Source organism: Alosa alosa, chromosome 19 (assembly GCF_017589495.1).
Source record: "Alosa alosa isolate M-15738 ecotype Scorff River chromosome 19, AALO_Geno_1.1, whole genome shotgun sequence".
In the NCBI taxonomy this organism is placed as follows: Eukaryota; Metazoa; Chordata; class Actinopteri; order Clupeiformes; family Clupeidae; genus Alosa; species Alosa alosa.
This window is the reverse complement of record NC_063207.1, coordinates 19,260,064-19,285,324: the sequence shown is the minus strand read 5'-3', so window position 1 is coordinate 19,285,324 and position 25,261 is coordinate 19,260,064. Positions and strand designations below refer to the sequence as shown.

Genomic DNA, 25,261 nt, shown 5'->3' with positions numbered 1-25,261 from the left:
TAAGGCATTGTCCATTTCTGGCACATTTTCTGCTTGGCCAGGTGGTGGCGCTATGCCAGGCAGGCCCATTGGGTGTCTGGATATCATCATAATCATGATATCTATTAACCTGAGAAGTTTCAGACCATTCATTCAATGCACTGTGATTTATGACACATTTCCTCTTTATGTGGTGAGATATTAAAATCATATCAAATATATAACATATCAAAAAATGAAATTTAAAACAAGCCATGCATGGTGAATTATGACACATTTATTGTTTATGTGGAAGGGTATTAAAATGAATAATTTCGCCATTTCGTCAAATTACAACATATAAAAAAAAAAAGCACAATTTATAATCAGGAACATCTCACCATGTATACCAACTTTGACATGAATCGGATCAACCGTCTAGGAGGAGTATGTTAAAATTGATCATGTCCACAACGCACAAAATCTGAATTACCTCACTTCCTGTGGGCGTGGCTAATGGCATGTTAATACAAAAGTTGTTTGTTTTGGGGAGTTACATAGTATACACCCCCCAAATTTGGTGTGTGTATCTAAAACTATATGCCAACCACAAGTCACAGTGACATAAGGGGCCCTATGGAGTTCCTGGCCAACGCCCGATGCCAAGCTTTTGTCCCTGTCTATGCACTGTACCACTTCATGTTTGTGCCAAATTTCATGCGTTTTCACACATGGGAAGCACCTTTTTTGGGATCACAATTCAGCACATATTTCATCACATATTAGTCTGCACAAAATCCCAAATACCTCACTTCCTGTTGGGCGTGGCTAATGCATTGTAAATACGAAAGTCGTTCATCTTGGGGAGATACAGACACCTACCAAATTTGGTATGTGTAGCTGAAAGTATATGCCTACCACGGGATCAGTCACCTAAGGGGGCGTAAGGGGGCACTAGCGAGTCCCTGGGCCATGCCCGGGGCCAAGCTTTTGCTTTGTGTGACACCTGATGTGTGTGTCAAATTTCAAGACTTTTCGATTAAGTTAACCACCTCAAAATATATTCCAACCACGAGATCAGTCACCTAAGGGGGCGCTAGCAAGTCCACGCTCGGGGTCAAGCCTAACTGCGATGCGTGACACCTGACGTGTGTGCCAAATTTCAAGAGTTTTCGACCATGTTAACCACCTCAAAAACAGGAAAGCAAAAAAGTAATAATAATAAACAATAATAATAGTGAAAAAGAAAATAATCCTTACAAAAACAATAGGGCCTTGCGCCCTTCGGTGCTCGGGCCCTAATTAAGCTTGCTGTGTTCTATGCAATGGTTCTATGTGGCAACAACAATCCTTCAACAATCGTGAATATTTTGTTAAATGCACATGCAGAGGGGGGGCAGCGGGCTCGTTACGAGAGATAGTGGGCGGTGCAAGGAAAGGCTGCGTGAGTAAAAAGCGCAGCTCAATGAAAGGATTTTATCTTATCTTTAATTTAAATAGTACAACATAAGCCCAGCCACAGATTAGTCAACGTATGGGAAACACTGAAGGTGTAAAATTAAAAATATTTAGTGGCACACGTTATGCTTGACGAATCGACGCGCATATTTTGCATCAACGTATTTTTTGCGTCGACGTCATCAATTATGTCGACGCGTTGTCCCAGCCCTAGTATGAATATATGTTGATTCTTACAATGTTAAAAAGTATACAAGCATAAGTGAAACATTGTGAAATTATTTAAATAGATTAAGAAAGCCACGACTATATGGTCACCACTATGGTTAGATTGATTTGTGAAGATCCAGCAAAATTGCTACCATGGCAATGCTATGTCATGGCTTCAGTACTCTCTATATGCAGTGTGATTATGGGTATGAGAGTAGAAAATAGTTTATGTTCTTTGCAGTAAATTATACCAAAGCAATCATGCATAACCCGAGGGATGTTTGTGAAAAGTCCAAAGGGGACAGATGAAGCAATGTCAGGCATGGTTATAAATATTGAGAATCAATATCATGTTTATTTGTGCATGCACTGAGGCTAAAGATGCCTTGGGGCATGAAGTGTGATTTGAGTACCTATGATTGGTTTGTGGCTGGGGTATTGTCAAAGAGGCATCAGGCCTGCCTGGCAAGGAAAACATTAAAAAATAAAACCTGCACAAAGAACTGGAAATGTATTTCTGTTTGTCACTTTTAAAATGTGTAAATACGCTGTTGCCAAGCCGTTACCAGTGAACTTTTTATTTAAAGTTCATGTAGTCAGTAGACCTTTAAAATTATCATTAAAGTCCATTAGTAAGGATCATTTGTCAGTTGATGGATTATTTGCCAGTATGTAGTCACAGGGCAGAGGTGCCTCACATATTAAATCCTTCTGCTGCCAATATACAGAGTGCACGTGTGTATATCCACTGGAGGATGGCAGTGAAATGTAACACCAGTGGATAATATTAATCAAGAAGACAACTTGATAATTTACAACATAATCAGCAACAATGACATAAAATAAAGATATGTATATATTTTATAACCTGACTCTCGCCAGATGAATTTCGTTCCGCTTAGCTCCGCCTAGCTTCACTCACATCCATCTGGGACCTCTTCTGTTGAGAGTGATTTCACGATCACGAGATTGAATGGTAGAGCCAATCAGGACGCAGGGCGGGAGCTTCATAGATGTGACATAGCCATAATACCTCCATGGACATAGCGTAGAAGCGACTGTGAGACTGTTATCAGCATCACGGGTTGGCTTCGATGTGAGTGGTTGAAGTAGCACGTCAATAGATGACGGACAAGTGGCTTATCCAATCATATGCAAGCATTTTTTGATTAGGCCCAGCCTTCTGAAGCAACACTTCAATGGATTGATCCCAGATGGATGGGTGGAGCTAGGCGTAACGAAATTCATCTGGCAAGAGTCAGGTTATATATTTTATCATGGAGAAAAAAAGGCAGTAATCAGTTTATCTATTTCATACCAATAAATTTATTTTATTGTAAAGACAATAGGTATAATCACATGTGAACACAGTTGTAAATTCAAGGGCTCTCTTTGATTTTAAGTACTATGCAACTGAATGAGGAGGCAGTGGAATATAAAGAATCTTTTGAAGACAAAAATAACTGCAATGCAATTAAACAATAAAACAAGCCACTCAATTCACAAATCATTTTTTATGAATGATTATCTTTCATGTGGAAAACACATGCATGCACACACACACACACACACACACCACCCGTACGCATCAATACACTGCCACCACAGAAGCAACCCTACTTGCACCCATTCTGAATAATGAAAAATTTCCAAAATGATGAGTGGTGAAAGCAAAGCTAAAAATTTTCAGGAGCTTTAAATGATTCATTTTCCTTCAATCTTAACGGTTGTTATCTGTTTAAGTGCCTACATAAAAAATCTAAACCAGGTGCAAAATCCCTTGACGAACATCATATGTGACTGATCTATGTCAAGCTAAACGGAGACACTGTTAAAATCCATGGTTGCAGACAGCCAAATGTCCCGGCCATGTTATATGACGTTTCAGAAGTCAAGTGATTCTGCATATAACTGTGTGGAAAAGGTCAGCCAAAGCTGCAAAGATGCAACCAGTTCCCCCCATTTGTGCGTTAACCAGTTCCAAGAAGGTGGTAAAATATTCACTGAGTAATTAATGGCTTAGTCAGTAACTAATGAGCCAATTCTTAGGGGTCTTCCAAGTCAAATGAAGAATTCAGTACTTCACCAAGTGTCAAGAACACTCTGATTTTTAATAGTTCAGCTGCATCAAAAAGTAAATCCATGTCTTTCTCCCTCCTTGGAGGAAGCGAGAGGATTGAAGAATATAACTAATAGAGAAAGAATTTTCACTAGAGGAAGCAGTTTTCTTTTTCAGTTGGAACATCTGAATTATTTTCGGAAGGTAATGGAATTAACATTAACATAGGATATGTTGATGTGAATTCCATAATTTCCATTTAAGTTGTGGCTATGAAAGAATGCTTTCGTTAGGGAAAATGCAAATATCAAACTGCTGAAATAATGTCAGACAAAAGCACCTCTAACTGGGAAACAAAGATTGATGCTTTCTCTCATATAACTTTTACACAAACCATACATGCAAATGTGTTTTAGTCTCCCACTGAATTGCTTCTTTGATGAAGGAGATTGGGCTAATGAGGTTTGAGAAAGTGCTATTAGTCTGTTTTTGATCTGGGCTGGGATCGAATGAAGAGCTTTAACACACACTGAAAAGAGAGAAAGATCCATTAACTGACGCAGGGTTAATAAGGAAAATAAAATAAAATTACTTTCCGCTCTATGCAAGCACAGCGTTGACACCTGTGTGACAGGAACATTTTTGAAAGCACTGATATCCTTACATTTACATCTTTGAAATCTTACTCATAAATAAACTGGTAATTTCCTTTTGCTTTGGCCCAGGATTTCAGGATTATGTTAAATTACACCTGGATATTATGAACACATGAAAGACGCATTATCATACTTTATTAAATTTTGTTGGGTTTTGAGGTGAAATATTTCTTCCATGACTTTTCAATGCATAATACTCATGGAAATGGAATTGTGTGAAATTAAAATACTGTGTTGCTTGCGTTTGTATATTTGACATATTAATATACTAGTGGGCATACTCTCCATACATGCACACTTGCAGGGGAACTCTCACATACACAGAAACATACTTTCACTTTTCAATTGAAAACTAAAAAAACAAACAGCATTTTCGAATGATGAAATAAGTGTCAAAGTCATTAATGTCACTAAATAAAAATAAAACAAGGAGAACACCACTCTGAGAAATCCGAACAAAATACATAAGGTATGGACAATCCATATGTACACAGAGACTTTCCATTTTTTCCAAAAAAGTCTTTAAATTCACCACCCAGACTGTTCACATTTTCAGGTTTAGCTTTTGTGTCTTTCATTAATTGTTAAATGCAACACATGCTCTCAGTAATCATCTGACCAAGTTTGTGTCAATATTTGCTATGCTACATGACCACCATTTGGAGCAGACTGGTGAAAGGGAAAAAAAAGTCAGTACCAAATTATTAGTTGATGCATGTCAAAATATCCTCTACCCTAAAAGGTTTGTTTCTTTCACATATTGATCTTATTTTACAAGTCATATAAAAATAACAAGAACTAAATATATCTATAGAATTTGTGCATAAAATAGTCAGTCGACTTAGGAGAAAGGATGTCACATGTACATGAAAACACTCTCTAGCTGTTGCCCATGTATTTCCTGGTGATGCTTTGATTGTTGACGAAGACGGGATCCACCGAGGCCACTTTGGCGGCAATGAAGGAATGTATGCAATGAAGCACTGCCGTCAGGTTGGCAAATTCCAACTCCTATCAAAAGGGACAGAGATGGTGGATATGAACGCTGATGTAAACTGGGGAGATGAGCGGTGTAATTGAGAAGCAGGTTTATTAGATGCTGAGGCAGTGTGGGGACTAGGAGGGAGTGTTCAGTTACCTTCATTTCGATTTGTTTGTTTTCCGAGTTTTGGAAGAGGAGTTTCACTCTCGTCTTGCCATCGTCAGAGGAGCCTTTTAGCTGGGAGAACTTGTACCTCCAAAGGATTTTCTGCGCAAAGGAGAGGAATAAATCACAGACTATTGGGTTGCACAGAACAAATGGCAGCGGCGAAACTGCCCAGCTAAATAAGCACACTCGCCGTGTTTCTGAAAAGAATTGAGGGCCTTTTTGTTGTAAGTTATTTCTGTGTGCGTATTTGTTTTGGTTTCAACACCCACAGGGCCTGATTCAACTTGAAAGCATCCTATTGAGATTAATTTGTCTGGCAGCTACATAAAGCATTTCCTACAAAAAAACAAAGTGTCCTGTCTACGACCAGCATTTGAACCTGTATTGTTTAATGAACCTAATGGGGTATTGGGTGACTGAAGCCTGCGTAGACAATGCCTTTTGTTGAGTGACTGACACCTCTAAAAAGGATGTTTTGTACATGTTTCTTTTTCCTTGACTGGTGGACTGGGCCGCACACAAAGATAGACAGCTGGTTGCTGTCTTGAAAGACAGTTAATTAAAGGCAATTCCGATGACAGATCTGGGCTATAGAGTACAGTCCCTCACAACCGTACATTGTGACAGTTCCCGCACTGACTTTCAAAAAAAAAAAAAAAGAAAAGCCAATCAGCTCACACACACAGTCAGAGGGATCAGTCTTGGTGCAGTGCATTCTCCTACTGCTTCCACAATGATCACTTCAGACCCTGTACAATTAATGGCCGACTGTCGGAGTGCAAATCAGACAGCATTGTGCATTTACATTCACTGGCTCACCACCCGCAATAGGATCATAATAAGAAGTACAGACTAATGACTCACTTCACAAGGGGGGCTTGAAACTCTGCGGAAATATTTGTATAGACTAATGTGGGACAGACGGACGGATGGGCAGGGAGGCAAAGGGAAAATGAGCTCTTGGTTGATTCCTCATTCTGAAACTTTTCAGAGAGGCATGTGTGTATGGAGACTGAGCCATGTAGACCACTCTTTGTTTGAGGTGCTCGCTAAACGACCGACTGTGCTAAACACTCTAACGGCGTGCCACTAGACACGGTGAGGATGCCAGGCATGCCCAACTCATAATGCTGGCCGTTAAACGTCAGCAGGGGAACCCCTGGCATCGGCCCATTTTTATGTCAGCAAGTTTTCCAGCCATCTGTCCCTTCCTGCGGAGCTGGAAGTGACAGGTATCTGTCATTGCAGACATAGCTGACTCTTCACTCAGCATTTGTTGTGGCTTTATAAATAGCCCTAACAAGCTAACGAAACTCGACTAAATGTTAGAGAAGAAAAATGCTTTAGTCCCAGAGAGGGATGCATGTGCATCTCAGATGATCCCCTACCCTCTGACTTCTCACCTTTGATATGCTCTCTGAGCAAGAGAAGCCGGCGTCAAAGTCGATGGTGAAACACAGTATTCTCCCATGACTGCTGCACATGTATGTCTTCGACTGAGAAGAGAAGACAAATATTCTTAATTAGGCAGAATAAACACCCCCAACAGACGCACATACACACAAATTAGGCTTTAGAAAGCTTAACTAGATGATGCCAAACCCCACCATGCGCTGTGCTGGCATTTGAATCACCTGTGTATAATTTCTGCTTTGCGGCGGTTCTATGGGAATGAGTATTTATGTTAATGGGTGGGTATTTCCTGCACGCATGCTGTCACTGCCGCAGCTATTTTCTCTACCAATTGGACAGGTACGATCCCATCACTATGGCAACAGCTATGCAGGTCTCTTCTTAGCAGAGAGGGAAATTAGAAAAATCTGAAGGCTTTAAAATCTAATGCATATATTATGGGGTCCACAGATAACAATTTGCCATTATAGTGACAAAATGTCTTAGGAAGATATTTCACTGGTGTAATTTGTGAATAATTGATACAGCACCCCCAACCATCACCACACACACACACACACACACACACACACACACACACACACACTTACACCCCACTCTTCCCGTAACTGCTGTCTGTGCAGCAAGAAAGGCGGTGATGCAATAAGAAATGAACTCACAGTAAGTGGACTTTGCCATGCTGTGAGGAGATTGACAGGCATTCTGTTTTGGAGCCCTAGGCTAACATACGGCAGGCCTTCTAGAGAGACTGACAGCAAGAGGCTGCATAATTGGGTTGCACAGAGCTACTGTATCACTGAGAATTGATGTCATGCTTAAGACATTTCTCTCAGGCTTTGCCAATTGAGCTCACTTACATAGCCTCGCAAGATGCCTATGACTTGAGGCACACCCATTCTTCAAGTCTGCATTTGGCAGTCCAGGTAAGTTCTGTCTTTGTTTCCTTCAAAACAGAGCCCAGAGAAACCTAGAGAGCCCCACTGACAATCCTTCCATCTTTAAAAAACAAGGAATATTTTCCCTTGCACCTAACATTTTTAATGTTTTCTTATCATGCCCTTCAGCCAAGATCTAACACCTTTATATCTTTGAGCCTCAACTAATGAACTTAGCCTACTATGACATAATTGTCTCTCAAAAGAGTTCTTTGTGTTGCACACTGTCTCAAAATACACTCACTGTTTGAAAATCCATACAGGATACTCAATCACCATCCCCTGCAGTCACTCCTCTCCCACATATCAGTTGAGTTACCCCAGTATAGCTCTGAATTGTACTCTACTGTTCCGCATATCAGTTGAGTTACCCCAGTATAGCTCTGAATTGTACTCTACTGTTCCAGATATCAGTTGAGTTACCCGAGTATAGCTCTGAATTGTACTCTACTGTTCCAGATATCAGTTGAGTTACCCGAGTATAGCTCTGAATTGTACTCTACTGTTCCAGATATCAGTTGAGTTACCCGAGTATAGCTCTGAATTGTACTCTACTGTTTCACCGACTTTCACTCTTCCGTTCATATTTCTTGTGAGGCTTCTGCACCACACCAAAGGCCTAACTTCTGTCTCACTTCAGTGCATAAACAGTTTGCAATCTCCCAAATCCCAAGACTTTGGGGAACTTCTCACTTGCGTCTTACTCACTCCCCCACCCCTAATACACTGCCACTCTCTTGCTCTGCTTGCGTCGGAGCTCGGAGGGAGTGTGGCCCATTGTAATGTCCTTAATTGTGATGTACCATCAGTGCTAAACGAGCCAGGACTCAGCAGAGCACTCCCCTGGCAGATGTGCCTTCAGATCGAGAGACGCCCGAGCATTCTGCCTGCCTGCCAAGAATGCGAACGGCAGCGAGGCAGATTTGCGATGCTTACTGTCACCCTGCATGAGTGCTCGATGTGGCACGTGAAGCGCGGACTACACATCGCTAATTGGCGGGTTTCTTCTCGAGGATCAAGGACGTGGGGGTGGGGTGGGGTGCACAGCTGTGCTGTGCTTCTCGGAAACTCCTTGTCATGTTTGGATGCGCTGACCACCAGTAATACTATGCTATGTCTTGGGCTGATTCTCTGCATCAGTATGCATCAGAAGAAACACAACCCCCGAGGATGAGGCAGGACACATTGTGCAGCTTGTCACTCTGAATACTGTAGTTCACAGCTACCCTGCTGCATGTGCTGCAAGCACCCATGTCGTATTTAATATCACTCTCCTAAACCTTGCAATAACCGCCACAGAAAATCCACTGTGTTGTGGTGGCCTTGAGTTGGGTATGAGCTGGGAGTGGAACGCCTGCAAGTGACTGGAATAATATTGAACAGGAGAACTTTTTAATCACGATCATGATGATAATCATAATTTGTTGAAGCAATCAGACTACAGAAATTAGCTTTTAGCGCTAAAGAATTAAACTAACTCCACCTGGAGTACCTTCATTAAGAGTGATTTCATACCTTGAAAGAACAGTACTTTTTTTCTAATGAGCATGATTTCCATAAAGCAATGCTTGTTTGCCTGCCAACTGATTCGTGCACAATTACCTCCACATCAATCAACTCCCTAACAACGAATTGGAAAGTGTGTGTGTGTGTGTGTGGGTTTACTTGTCTATCTCTTTCAGAGCATTCTCAGAGTAAATCATCTTTACTGGAACACAGTAAGAGAGCACCCTCGCCACCACATTCACAGTTTAGGATAAAGTGGAGGTCAAGGCAAGCAGTTCAAGAATGGCAGGACAGGAATGCCCAACGCTCTGCTCGCTTGATGTTTGGATATGTGCTCTCCTGAGAGCCTGGCTTTGCACAGCTGTGCAGGTGCTCTCTTTCAGTGGCTCATGTTTATTTCACACGGCCTTGTGCTGAGCTGCCGACTTAGCTGAAGTTGAACTGTTGAACACTCCGCAGAGACAGCGGGAGGCTTGGCTAATTGGCTGGAGAACAGAGAATCACTGGCTAATTGAAATCCTCCATCACATTTGTTACTCTCCCGAAGGACCGGGTCCCGAGTTTATATCATTAAAGGGAAAAAAGGGAAAAATTGTTTCTCTGTTTGCATTTTTTTGGAAGGGAGAGGTGGTTGAATGACAGGGGGTTCTGCTGATCACAGAGGAGAAGTTGCATTCTGGCCCCTTTGCTGCAGTCCAAGAGAGACGCCCTGGGACAGATCCAAAGGCTCATGCACAAACACACGTCAGCTCTTCCACTGTATTAGCATAGCTGTGCCACACACAAGAAACACACACACACACACACACACACACACACACTCACTCACACACACACACACACACACACACACACACACACACACACACACACACACACACACACACAGAACCTCACTCTGACTGTTGTGATAAGTCGTAGAGATAGCAAAAAGAGTCACTAACTGTAACTAATCAAGGGTAACTCTTGCCCCACATGCTGGAGTGTACTACTAAGCAACCCCGCTGCCTTCACAAAATTCATTCCAGATCTTTCATGTAGTGTAAATTACATCTGAACGATAGAGCAACTCCTCTTTGGGAGCATTGAACTTAGGTTTCTGAGCGGATGGCTGTAATTTTTTTCATCTTCGCTCTCAGGGATCCGACTGGTAGAAATGAATAGCGAGGCGCGATTTAATTTTGCCTAATGCTCTTTGAAAGAGCACTGCCGACATCATTCTCAGCTCTACATGCCGTGTGGACACTTTCTCCGGGTTCTGTTAAGAACTAGCCTAAGGAATGAATGATTGTCCACAAAATTCAATGGAAACTAAATTGAACTCCCCGGAATCATGATCCTGAACTCCGGGTGACTTCAGCCCCGTAGAATCCCTCCTCTATAGCCTTAATGTGATTATTTTATCTCTCACACAGTGCCTCAAAAGGGCGTCACGCTGTCATCTCACAGTTCCATGTAACTGGGGAATTTAAAGCGGACACATATGGAAGCGCACAGAGAGAATGGCTTGGATAATTGCTGGCATAATATCTGGCTCTGCTTTGTGGCCACGACCGATGCTGGACCAGATAGAGGAATTGGGGGATGGATAGGGAGCAAAGGGAGGGGGAGGGGTGAGGAGGGGAGGTCTCACACTCTGCCCTTGCCTCTGTATCTTGGCAGAGCTATGATTTAAATCTCTTCTGACAGGTTCTACCCTTTGTATTATTTAGAAATGTCTCTAGTTAAGGGTTCCCTGCTTCACAGCCCCTGGGTCTCTCTCTCTTTCTCTGTCTCTCTCTCTCTCAGAGAAAGAGAGGGGCATTGTTCGTGCGTTTCCTATTTCAATTTTGGCAGTATTCAGTCCAAGACTGAAATAAAAAATACATACAGTATAAAGCACTGCGGGCCATTTTCAAAATTTTTTGACACAACGCATAGCCTCTGTACTGACTCAGTTGTATGAAAATGGAAAAAAGGACCATTGCTTAACAAACCACAGAATCCCATTCTTGAAATATGCCAGCCAGCCAACCTCCTCACCTTCGCCATAAGCTGCTTGAGCAAAGACGAAAAACCTCCACACAGCAGACACAGCCATTGCCATGTTGTCATGCCCATTGGTGTTTTCCACAGATAAGGATGATTGTGCTGTGTTAATACCTACTGCACTCTATTACAGTTCTCAATTTTGGACTGTGACCATCCAATTATTACTTAGTCCTATCATGACTATTAACACTGAGGGGTAACACTGCATAACTCAGTGGCACTAAATGTGTTCACAGCATCCCAGGAGAGAAAAGAAAATCAAATCCAGATTCCCTGCTGTGTAGGTTATAGTCCAATGAACAAAAATGTTTTAAATTAGCATTCATTTAGTTGTTTTGCATGTTAAATTATATTTATTTTTGGACCTAGGATTTTCAATGAATGGATGTGTTCACAGCGGTAGTGCTCACATCACGTTGACATGATCTCGCCATTCTCACCCAAAATGCCTACGGCTCATCTCCTTGCCCGCTCGCTCACTCAGGTTTAATTGTTACACTTAGTTTGACCTCCATTGACCTTTGCCAACTAAACTCGGAGTGGAGTGGTCCCTGTGTCCACTAAAAGATTTAGTGGACTCACCTCTTGTACTCCCATCAGAGACGAGGCGTGTTTGATGCTCAACTCAGGAGTTCATCAATAAAGCTGCAATGCCTCAAACCTTAGTGTGAGCAAGGCAATTTAACGGCTCAATGAGGAGAGGACTTACAAAACAGGTTCTTCAGTAAAATTTAATTAAACTAATAATAATGTTTGAAAAGGAACGAATCAGAGACAGAGCACCATCTTGGCTTCAATGCCTCCTGCCATGGATTTTCTCCTTGTATGGGTAAATTAAAAGCAATGCCCTACCTGTAATTGAAGTTCTTTCTTTGTCTCGGCAGAAAGTCACCTTTGTAAACAGCTGCTGTTAGTTTTCTAAATGTCGAACAGATTCTTTCTTTCTTCTTTATTAAACAACAGCCCGATATTTGTCTTCTGTGTTGGATATGAATAAAGATATTGTGATTGTCTGGGTGTATTTGGATTGATGTAAAAGCAACCTTATATCTGTCAATAACTCTAAGTTGGATGCAGTGTATATGGTCTGGTACAGTTTTGATTAGCACGCAAAGTCAATGGGAACAAGTCTTCTGACACACACACATTCATCCACATAGAGAAGACACCTCCTCAGTTTAACTCAAATTCTAATCAGTGTTTAGGGAGGCTAGATAGTTGGACTTAGTTTCAGTGGCTTCTGTTCTCAACGTTTTATCCAATGACTCATCCATCTCATACAAAATCCCAAACTAAAAAAGAATAATGAAATATGGTTTACATTATCTATTCATTGTGAATGCCTTATTTATACTTCATGTTCAACAGAAATCCATACTTATATTATTTAAATCCAGTGCCTCTATGACCTTCTCTATTTTTGCTCCTCTCTTCTGGCATCCAACCCCACTGCCCTCACGCTTTAATAACAATACGGCCTACACGCTACTATAAACAGACTGAAGCCTCCTGAACTGAAGATGTCCTGGCAAGAGGTCCTGGCAACCCTGAATTACACACAGCACAAGCCACAAGATGAGGTCTGAGGCAGAAATCCAATCCAGTCAGAGAGAGTGTTTAAAAAAAAGGTAATAACGGTGAAGGCTACCATCAAGTTTCATTTCTTAATAAAGTCTGTTGAGAGGGTCAGTCAGATCAAGAAACACACAAGTTTTCCCACAAAAAATATTTACTCCAACTCCAAAAACTATATCATCTGTCTATTTAGCCTTTAAAAGTCACTTTTAAGGACAAAACTAATAACAAAATGAAATGTATTTCACTGCCACTGAATATGGCACTGAAATATATTATATTTGTATAGAGTCGTGCTAGGCCACTACATTGTCAATGACTCAACAAAACTGTAGGTACAGGGGCAGGGCTCTACAGTGCGCCCATTTCACTCGCATTATCGCGAGTAAAAATGATGCCGCGCGAAAGTGCAAAAAAAATATTTAGGCGACTGGTGCGAATGACTTCTAACCATGTCAATGTTTGTCTACAAAATACACCGCAGCATCGAAAACATTACTGGTGCAAACCATAGAATCACGTCGCTTAATGCAGCATAAAAACTACACCTCCCATCAACGTTAGCAGTTTGGCGTTGTGACTCGCTAGTAGTTAAAACTTCTATCAAATCCAAGAGCTGCAGAAAAGCGGAAAGTAAAACTAGCCAGCCAAGCTGCAAAGATTGAAGAAATTAGTTCTTCTATCCACCGAATTCATTGGATATAGGAGGAACAGGATGAGATTCTGAGAATGCAGTGAGAGAAGGAAAGGTAACCTAACATGCCTTTCAGCCCAGTTGACGTATTCTGCAATATGCAAAATATAGCTGTAGCGAACCGGCACAAAAGTAGCCTCCCGTAATACTCCCATTTTATTCAAAGGTAGAACGCTACTGACAACTCCAGGCTTCCACGCATGCTTGTTTGTTTACACCGAATACAAGCTGAAGTGCAAAACGAAAGTAGACCTAACGTTTGCCTACTGCCCCTATCCATGCAGACAGTGGCGACTTAATACCACCTGAGGCCCCTGGGCTATATGTTTTAAGCCCCCCCAACCGCAAAAAATAATCATGATTAAATGATACCCGGCCCGCGATCTGACCCGCCTATTTACATAACGTGCGCTTTTGGTTAATATAGCCTATAACATGCAGTGTAGCCTATCATTATTGAGCCTATGTAAAACCTTTACATAAACAGGAACAGAAAGCCCTCCTCAGCCTACCCCTGACATCGCTTATCAAAAAGGCTAGCCTACTGCACGAAAACAAGCGTTGAACTCTTACAACACTGGCTGGCTAAGTTAAAAGATGCGTTAGGCTACATGGACGTTTCAAGCTTTTCAAAAGTGCTTATGTGTTTGTCGTGTCGGGGTGTTCCCCAGGAGGTTTTTTGAAATTCTGTCCACTTAACACACCATTTTAACGCAGCTTGGGAGGGACATTAATACTTTTAGCCTACAGAACAAGCAGCTGGCTCATGTGACGTGAACATTGGCTACCCTATGCATTATCACTATACTACCCTACATGAAGACATATCTCACGTTAACAATGGAGAAAACATAACATAGGCTATTATTTGTGCGAATGGGTTAGCACAAACTTAGCTTTTGGTGAACGGAAATGCTGATCACTAATTCATTTCTTTGCGCAACAGCCCATGTTCTGCGTTCATTCCAGTGAGACCAGTTAAATACATGCTTTTAAAGCCCTTTCATTGTCAGGCTATTTGCTACGATATTTACCTGGTGTTTTCATGGACAGTTACAGGAATCCACGTCATTCGTTTATCGTTGCTTCAATCCTAGCCTACCCAGTTATCTCCAGAGTTTGTAAGTTTGTCAGTCAGTTTCAGCCTCTCCTCTAGCTCCTCTACACACCCGTTGGAATTTATTAAGTTTTGTTACATTTTGTTACACTTTAGAAGAGAACACAAAGGGGGCCTCTGCATGGATGTCATTGTAGAGCAGTGCGATGTGCTCAATTAGGCTAGCTCCAGAGTAGGCTATGACTGGCGCCCAAAACGACACCACGGCCATTTAATATTATTGATTATCATTATTATTATTAGGAGGCCCCTCATTGGTCGAGGCCCCTGGGCTGAAGCCCAGGTAAGGCCCTGCATTAAGGCGCCAGTGAATGCAGATATTTCAAATAAAAACTAAAAGTATAAAACATATATCCTTGATTAGCCTATGTTGGGTTTTGTGGAAGAGAAAATGGACTGTTTTAGTAGTAATATTAGGCAGTATGCATTCAGATAGGTCACCATGGGCATATTTGGTTTAGCTATACAGTAGATGGATTCACAAATAAATAAATTAGCCTACATTTGGCAGGATACTTGATATACAGGCTAAATGCAAATATGGCAATGTATTATATTATTTTACATTAACAAAATGTAGGAAAATAGAACAGACTGAAAATAAAGTAGGCACTGATCTTTAAAATCCTGTTTCCTGTAGCCTAAATGTTGTCAGTCATTCTTAATGTGACTTAACTGACTGTGCGCCCAAATTTTTGTCTGTGCTCCTACATTTTTTAACTTGGGCGCACAAGTGCTCCTGAAAAAAAATGTTAGTGTAGAGCCCTGAGGGGAGTTAAACACAAACAGGATACCCAAGCTTGACCACTCTGGAGAGCTAAAGAGCATTTCATCCTTGTGACAGTAATATCAGCTCCATAGCAGACATTCCTGCATGTGACGCAGAGAGATTAATATACCCTGAGCGCTTCATTAAGAGGGACTTACTCCCACTCGGCGCACTTCGGCGAACACGGCCCTCTGGAAAGCCTTCTCCCAAAGCGCCAGGTCCGAGCCCAGCTCCACGCTGAAGGAGTGGCTCTGGCCATGGCCCACCAGCACGTTGAAGCAGAACGGCTCGTTGTCCCGCAGCTCGCAGTCCTGCTGCAAGCCCAGATACAGCTTCGCCTGGATCCAGCAGTCCTCCGCAATCCATAGCTAAATCAGATGGACAAAGGGGGGGAGAGAGAGAGATAGAGAAAGAAAGAAAGAAAGAAAGAAAGAAAGAGAGAGAATGAGAAGTGAGAAGACACAGAGGAGGTAAGAAAGAGATAGGAGCAGAAGGGAGGAGGAAGGCAAGAGATAGAACAGAGAAAGATAGGGACAGAAAAAAAGACGGCTTTAAAACACTTAATTCAACCATCACATGGATAAGGACTGCAACAAAGCTGCTATGCTCACTGTCACACTGCAGAGGAGCACCAACTCATAGCACAAGGTAAACAACAGACTACCATTACTATCAACTGACACTGGACCCTTCTGTAGGCTATACACTGCACCATATGCATGAGAAAAAACACAGGGGAGATTAGAAAGAGAAAGAAGAGAGAGAGAGAGATGGAAAATGAAATATAACAGTTGACTGAAAAATAGGGAAATATTGAATACATGGCATTATTCATTTAAGACTATAAGAGAAGTTTAAATGTACTTTCAGCGGACTGCTGCATGTACTATTATATAAGTATAAGTATCTCTTTTGATTCCGTGAGGGAAATTTGGTCTCTGCATTTATCCCAATCCGTGAATTAGTGAAACACACACAGCACACAGTGTACACACAGTGAGGTGAAGCACACACTAATCCCGGCGCAGTGAGCTGCCAGCATCAACAGCGGCACTCGGGGAGCAGTGAGGGGTTAGGTGCCTTGCTCAAGGGCACTTCAGCCGTGCCTACTGGTCAGGGTTTGAACCGGCAACCCTCCGGTTACAGGTCCGAAGTGCTAACCAGTAGGCCATGGCTGTATTCAACTTGTTACAAAGAGTTTTTTCAAAACATTTATGCCTAAATTGAAATTCCACTCGAGAGAAACTATTTCCAGTCTAAAACAGTCAAACTATTTCTAATGCAGACACATCTCTACACCACTCCCTATTTATGTTTCCCAGAAAGCCTTGTAGTTAGCTTTGGAATAGTTCACTCTGATTCAAACCATGCTACTGGACAGACATCTTGTCAGTTTTTTAGGCAAACAGCAAAGCCCCATACCTTGTGAACTTTAAAGAGAACCTCACAGAGGTTGAAGGTCGCTTCGGCCTGAGCCCAGTCTGACATACTGACCTGGTGGAAGAGAATAAACACAAACGTTTCAAAACATCCCCGTGGGCTCTTCCTGTACAGCTCCTCTCTCCATAATTAATCCCATGCTGAGCAAATGTCAGGTTGGTAAATCATGCAAACTAGATCAACAACACAATCCCCTACACCCACAAGTGGCATATACGGTAAGCAAAACTGAACTAGAAATGTCAGCGAGCTGTTTAGTGAATACAAGCAAATAATGTCTGGGAACAGGGAAAGTATGCAGGAACAGCAAAGCAGACATTTCATTCAACTGATTTTCAATCATTTGATTTCTTAGGGGTATAAGACACATTCAACTTTGACTTATTCAATGATACAGATTTAAGCATTTGAACAAATTTAAGAGAGCATCTGGAGATTATGTGTAATTAAAGAAATAGATGGAGACAGTAAGATCTGCAGACAAATCTGCAAAAAATATCCTGTTTGAATTATAAAGAAAACATTATCTTATTCACCCACAACTTAAAATTTATAGCATATTTAAGCGTTTGCACAATGAGTCAAACTACTAATTCCAACCTCTAGGCATTTGGACTCTGTGGCAGTTACATCTGAACTCCTGTTCGAACTGTAGTGCAATTTAACTTGTCAAGACTCAGTGATAAAAGAAACTTCAGCTACTGCCATTCTTTCACAGGGACCACAATTAATACTGTATATAACCTCGCTAATGACATGCTAATGTATAAGTAGGAACTCTTCCCCTCCCCACAAGGCACACTGGATGCATACATTTAAGACTCCTCTCCACATTAATTCAGTGATTAAAAAAAGAAAAGTAAAGAAACATCGTCCACAGCACTTTCTTGTACAAGCTCTAGTCAACTCTCTGCACATACTGTATAGGCAGGTGATTTCTGGAACTGCAATGTGAGGGTGATAGCAGTAGAAGAAATTGGCCAGCATTTCTGGATATATTTCAGTAGAAAAAAAAACTCAAGGGCTTGATTCTAATACAAATTTGTATTGAGAGCCGAGGTATTTTCAACAAGTCTACAGACAAAAAACTGGGAAACAAACGTTTCGGGCTTAGCCCTTTATCAATGTCTCCATTATCGTATTAGTTTGTATTAGAATCAAGCCCTTGAGTGTGACTCTGCTTTTTTCCCTACTGTACTCAAACCTTGGAGTTCACGCACCAGGCAAAACATCACAAACTTAAGGCGCAGACGCCGACTCGCCATTGCTCCTGGATATATTTCACCCATGGCCAGCCACACCACTCTGGAGCAGGAAAAGTCCTTTCCTCTTCATAAAACATTAACAACTCAACTTAAACTGTGTTCTTTCACATAATACAAGTGTCTCTCTCCTCCATGAGGATTGGCTTTCCCCTGTTTCTGCTGACCTAAAAACACCTAGAGCTGGTCCTTGGGGAAGCTGAAATAAAGACGTACAGTAAGTGAGAGCCTTACAGGCGGACTCCTGAGGACGTAGAGGGAGGATCCTTTGAGAGCCAGGAACTTGTAGCTGTGAGTCTGGCTGGCGTCGCTTGACTGGAGTGACTGGAGGTGCTCACAGACCCAACCCATATGGATGATCTGCAAGACAGATTGTGCACAAGAGGCAGAATCAATACCTCAGCAAAAAGAAGAGTGTATTTGTATTTTTTTTTTTTTTTTTGGGGGTTCTCTAGTTCTCTAGCAAAGAAGTTGAACATTTTATTGTGTCTGGAGTAAAATCTTCCACATCTGCAGTTTGATTAGTCATAATAAACTGGGAACAATAGCAAAGAGGGCTAATTAACTAACTGAAACATGGATGTGATTCTCAATATATTTTAATTTATTCAAGAATTACAACTAACCATTTACAATGTTCATTCATTTTTTTCTGTTGACTTCATTTTGTTTTTGCTTTTCAGTTAAAGGCAGATGTGAGCTTAATTCAGCACTTTGTTTTGCTCTCTTTCCAGCGACTCTATAAATGCGACATGCTGTATCTCTCTCCCACACACACACACACACGCACGCACGCACGAGCGCTCCACGAAGGGCAAACACACACACACACACACACACACACACACACACACACATTCACACACATACACATTCACACACATACATTCACACACATACACATTCACACACATACACACACACACATACACATACAGTACACATACTGTACACACATTCACACACATACACACACACACACACACACATACACATACAGTACACATACTGTACACACATACAGTACACACACACACACACACACACACACACACACACACAGACACACACACACACACACATACACACACACACACACACACACAGAGCTTGTCTTATGAAAAAACTACATACTTGATCATCAGGAGAGAAGCCCTGGTTGGCCATTTTTATCTACAAGTGGAGAAATGTAGGAATTCATTAAGAATATTAACCGTTACACATCACAAAAAAAAAAAACAGATTTATAGAGGCAAGCGAATAAAATCGAATAAAATTGCTATAACATATTCAATATTATCTATCTTAACTATCTGTGGTGTACACTGACAATACATTTATGTTACATTACGTAAGATGGGCAGTTAGTAGGTTAAAAACATTATGAAACAATCTTCAATGGTTTGGAATATTATATTATATTCAAATATAATATAATATTTTCAGTCTCTTCTAGCACGTCCACAGACGTAGTAGCACTGAAAAGCTTTATCAGAGGATCTGAGTCAACTTCAGTTCAATTTAAACCCTGTTATCACTCCGAGGGAAAAAGTGCTGGTCATCAGCTGTCTATGGCAGAGAGCCTGGCGTCATCATCAGGGTATCAAAGTCACACGTGTCGCCGTGTCTTTTTTTAGGCTCTAGGTCAACACCAGTCACAGCTCTGTTTTCACTGCACTGATGTACAATCACGCCCTAATTGGACATTTAGCAATCAGTCTTTGCATTCATGATTAGGTGACGCAAGTGAGGTAATTGCTCTTTTTTTTTTTTTTTTTTTTAAAAAAAAAAAGCAGCTGTGCGGGTGTAAATCAGTGTGCGCTTGTGTCTTTGGTGGAGAAAAAGACCCATTTGGATCATCAGAATGGCAATTAAAGCCAAACACAGTATATAAGAAATAAGATCGTTAGGTGGAATTTTTGTTCGGTGTTCTGGGATGGATACAGAGTACTGGAGCTTTGTCACTAGTGGCACACCAAGCTTGGTGGCATCCAAGAGAGAGTGTAAGCTCTAAGTGACAATGTCTCCTGCGACAAGCTCATTATTAGTGCCCATTAAGGTATTTCAGGGATGAACCTATAGAGCATGTACCTCATGTCTGAATCTGGGTTACTGAGAGAGGTGTCTTAACCCCTTTCCAAGAGAAAAGAGCGAATACAACCCTGCAGTAGGTGAACCACAGTAATAACGATCGTGCTCGCAGTGCAATCCAATGTGCCTGTTATTGAGTGCCTGTGCACAGGTTCCAGTGCACCTATATTCCTTAGTTCCTATCAATACACATATAAGCCAATAAATCAGTGAATTATAGGATTGTAGCCACTGCACTGCCTTGCATTTCTTAACACTTACATTCTCGTGTGTCAAATCGTTAATGTTGGTTGATATTGCTTGAAGCCAGTCTGTGCTTTCTGCTGCTGTGCAAAACTGTAGAACATTGGTGCATGATCCATCTAAGGCAAATACTTCAAAACTGTTGGACCTGTTCCACAGAGTGTGATGGGTAAAAGGAAGGGCAAAGGGAGACACCAGACAGAGAGAGAAACAGAATGTGGAATCATTAACAATAACACGAGTTGAGAATCAAGAGCTTCAGAGAGAGAGAGCGAGAGAGAAGCTGACAAGCTTACAAATTCAAAAAGTTCAGTAAATCCTGTGTGTTATGTTGGAATATAATTTGTTTTTCCAAGGACAACAGTGATCATTTGCCATTACTGCAACCAAATAAGGTAGCCTATTATGCAAGTACCTTGCAGTGTGAAATTGGGAAAATGTCTCGGATTGTTATGCTTTTAATAAAGTGTAGCAAGCATGTATTCAGAGACAATATAGATTGAGAAGACATACATTTTTAAAAATAATCAAAAACTTCATGGCCAAACAACAAACAACTCAACAGAATGAACATGAATAAGATGTATGAATTGCCAACATCTATTGTATTTCTGTACATGTATTTTGACACTTTATGTTGCTGTGTATTGATAACACACTGTGAAAGAATACCTCTTTGTGTAGTTTAATGGCAGCTGTCGATTGTCCTCCATGAACAATAGGGTCTATTTGAGTGCAGTGCCAAGTAATGTTTTCTTTGCTGAGGAGTAACATTTATCAGTCAAGCCTTACATGACTAAGAACCTCAGATCAAGGACAGCGGTATGTGCTTTTTACACTTCAAAACAAGGACAGGACACAGTGGATAGAGCATTTAAATATGTAGTTATCAAACCTACAACTCACACTGTCCAGCTATGATGAGACTGGTCCAAAGACAGGTCCAGCAAAGCAACAATAACCCCAGTCTCTAGGAAGTCTGCTATTTAGTTCATGACACTGTCATTTATGCCCGACTTTTTTGTTTTACTTGAAGTGACATCAAAATCTATTTGTTCTGATTGAAGACAGGGGTTTACAAGTCCAAAGAATTGAATTAGGTCATAGATATCCAGTGTGCTACATCTATAGAAACATTGTGAAAGCAGGGCTAGTCTGATACAGCCATTTGTTCAGAGGCATAATTTCAATTAATCCAAGTCATGGATGAGAGATACAACCATTGCTTGGTTGGCCTGTTTCTGAGAGAAATTGCCTCAAGAATGTAATGTTCTGCTTGAGCTCACAGGGGACTGCAGCTGGAGCCGGTGAAACCATGGAACTGCCATCGTGAGTGACAGAGAACAATAAAAAATCCATTAGTCCAGAGTGTTCCCTTTTCATTGGGTTCTCGCATATATTGAGAAGGGGTGTGTGTGTGTGTCTTGCAGGGGTACAAAGACTAATAGACGTTTTGGGAATGGAAATGGCTGTGTTGAGTATGGGAATGCGTGGGAGTGTGTGGCAGGATTATATTTGATACTGGTACTGGAGGTGGCAGAGTGTCAGTCAGCCTGCCAGAGGTTATGATTGGACCTTACAGCACTCCAGCAGGGCTCTCTCCTACCTCTACATCAAACCTGCTGTGTGGGGCAGGCAAGGAGGAAATAGGAAAGGACTTGGTAAGCAGCCCTGGGGGCCAAGGCTAAGCCTTGGTAGATAGTTCAGGGGAAAAAAGAAGAAGAGCCATACACTCAGACCACTAAGCAGAATAAGCACATTGCTCTCCACAGAAGACCTCCTTTTGAACGGGTAGCCTATCCCTTTTCACTACATGGATTAGCTGCCAGATACATGAAGTGGAGAAACATCCAACGCGATACCTTGGTAGTAGGCCTAATGTTATTAGGTTGGATTTTGTAGTCACTGCAAATTTAACACCCTCGTTTCTATGAAACTGGAAACAATTAAACTAGGAGACTTTGCCAAATATTTGTACAATTTGTAAGAGTAGTCTAGGCTACACTGACACCATGTAGGCTAACGTTAACGTACAGTAATGCTCTGAATTCGCGGCCAACATCAAATCCATAGTTCTAACTTTTTGATCAAGTCAAAATTTCCTGGTCAACCACAAATAATTCCACTACTTTTTATTGCTTAGCTAGACTACTTACCATTTCAACACCATTGACTGATATCTGTTTAAACTGTAACTGTAACAGTTCAACTGTTCAAACTGTAGCCTAAAAGTTAACTGTAACAGTTCAACACAAGCAAAACATTGCGAGCTCAATGCGTGTGTGAGTTGTTATGGGAACATACACAGACACTACTTTTAGGAAAAGGGCTGATGTTGACCGGTCTTCGGCTATTTTGCTATGGTTTATTACACATCCAGGAGAATACATTTGAGTCGTTATAGGCTCTGGCTTATTATGGAGCATAATAGAAACAAAGTTATGATCAAAAAAATTATCAGGGAGGAAAAATCTGAGGGGGCACGTGCCCCCTTTATTTCAATGGGTATGACGCCACTGTCTATCATGACATTCTAAAGTGCATCGTCACTCGTCAAAAGTCTATTCAAATTTAGTAGGATGTCCAGTTCACATTGGGAGGGGTTTCGTTATCAAACGTGTAGCGCATGGCGCAACAAGGTGTTCCTAGGTTTTTTAATCAGTCATATGGGTGTGTTTGGGGCGTAACATCATTTTAAACCAATGAAAATGACATCTGTCATTCCCTTTACCGGCGCAAAGCGCGATATGTCAAATAAATGCATCAATATTTTGGCATTCAACGGCTTGAAGGAGGCTGCTTGCGAGACCGTATGGAATAGTTATTCTTAAACCATGCTTTACTAAAACCTAGCATAGCCTTCACGCATTTGCACTCGTCTATTATTTGAACTCATTGGCAAAGTGAAACTAACTTCACCAAGGAGTCAGTCAACGACAAGACAGTTATATGCAGTTACTTTCACTATTGACTGACAATGGGTTACCACCGAAAACATAGGCTGGAAAAAGCTACACTTACCCTAATGTTGCTCAAATGACTGAATAAAACAACATTTATCCTGCAGAGGAGTTGCTTCTCGTGACAGTGTGTTATCAGCTGTGCTCCATATGTGTCTCTCACCTCTTCTAAAATCACTTTTAACCGTCATTACCAATTTGCAAATGATGGTGAATAACTACTCATCATGAGATGTACAGTATTTCGTAATATCTTTATTCTAATTATGTTTCCCATTGTAATCGTGCAATTTGTAATGCTTTAGGTTCAGGTTTAGGTGGTGTATGATAGCGATTTTTAGACAACGCGCTAGTCCCCTCCCTAGGTTGTTAATTGCCACACCCCTGGGCGCAATGCTTAAAAAATAATCGTGCAAAATACCGAATTCAACTTTGCGCGGGTGAAAAGCGAACTTTACGCCATGCCCTGGTGACCCAAAATACAGCCCAGAGTGGCTTTAAATATGACCAAGTCTACTTGTGAAATGAGTAGGATGAGAGGGAGAGGGCCATGCCTCAGTAATGACGTGTAAGCAGTCACACATCCAGAATATCAAACTGCAAATAGAGACTAATTGGAGCAAACAAGCCCACTGCTAATTACACCTCAAAGAGATTAGATCTAAGAAATATACCTCATTCTAAGATGCCTTCAGCAAATAAATGATACATTGATTCCTCTGCAAGTGCCAACTAATTAAATTAAAGTTCAGAAAAAGTATATGGCAAAAGCAGCTACTTTAATGAAGGATGGAACTTCGAGGACATTTTCATCAGTAGCTCATCCTTCTGTACACAGACTGTGGTGATTTTCAACGCTCTCTGGTCAGCTATTCTCTCGAATGTTTATCTTCCATTGATTTGCGCCTAGTTAATGCTCAGCTGTCCTCCATCATCAAAGCTAATTGGTGGATATAAAAGAAATCTAATGGCGCACAATGTTTTCCTCGTCGTCTTCCTCCCAGATGGGTCACCAGCAGGGAAGGACTTGGTTTCATTAACCCACGGACCTCCTCGTGCTGGTGGAGGCTCGCTGACCTTTCCACACATCATGCTTGTGCATAGATATTGAGCTTAACACCAATTGTTCTCGCCCTCGCCCATGGAATGGAGGTGTGGGGGTTGGGTCAGCCTTCATGAAAGAGCCCAAGTGGGTTGTGGCTACGTAAACACTGTTTGGAAGGAGAAGGATGGGGCGTGCAGGTGAGATAGAGGGGGGGCAAGGGATTACTGCACCTTAATTTATGGCTTCCGGCTTTGTGTCTGGAGACCCGGGCCATGGCCAGAGGGAGGGACACTGCGTCCACCCAGCGCTTCTCATACTTTGGTTCATTAGCCGAGGGCGAGGAGGGCGACGACGGGGCCTACACAGAATTAATGAGAAAGAGGGAGAAAAAGGGAGAGATGGGGAGATGGACAGAGAAAGAGAGAGGAGAAGAAGAGGGAGAGAAAAAGAGAGGCAAGAGGATAAATATTTAATCTCTGATCAGTGCAGAGCCATTAGAGTTCAACAGCAACCTGCAATCCAATAACATTTATGGTGAAAATGTTCCATTCTCACGTGGCAGCGGCTGTGTGCTGCTCTAGCTCTGTTACTACAACCGTCCCACCATGCTGCTTCATTAGTGGGATCATGGCGCCTTAGACAAATGGGGAGTTATGCTAAGCGCTGATGAGAGGGTCCCTCAATGACAA

General features: G+C 41.6%; 1 protein-coding gene across 1 annotated transcript in view; it reads right to left on the bottom strand.

Moving 5' to 3' along the window:
- Window positions 1-3,601: 3,601 nt before the first annotated feature.
- Window positions 3,602-25,261, bottom strand: part of sntg2 (syntrophin, gamma 2) — a 48,611-nt gene continuing 26,951 nt past the window's right edge. Inside the window, exons 9-17 of the mRNA XM_048270723.1 lie at window positions 24,803-24,930; window positions 20,586-20,715; window positions 19,368-19,406; window positions 18,468-18,593; window positions 16,954-17,025; window positions 15,690-15,899; window positions 6,895-6,987; window positions 5,480-5,590; window positions 3,602-5,352 (exon numbers count right to left, since the gene is read on the bottom strand). Coding sequence (XP_048126680.1) covers window positions 5,221-5,352; window positions 5,480-5,590; window positions 6,895-6,987; window positions 15,690-15,899; window positions 16,954-17,025; window positions 18,468-18,593; window positions 19,368-19,406; window positions 20,586-20,715; window positions 24,803-24,930 — 1,041 coding nt within the window. The 3' untranslated portion in view covers window positions 3,602-5,220. The remainder of the gene's footprint in view (window positions 5,353-5,479; window positions 5,591-6,894; window positions 6,988-15,689; window positions 15,900-16,953; window positions 17,026-18,467; window positions 18,594-19,367; window positions 19,407-20,585; window positions 20,716-24,802; window positions 24,931-25,261) is intronic.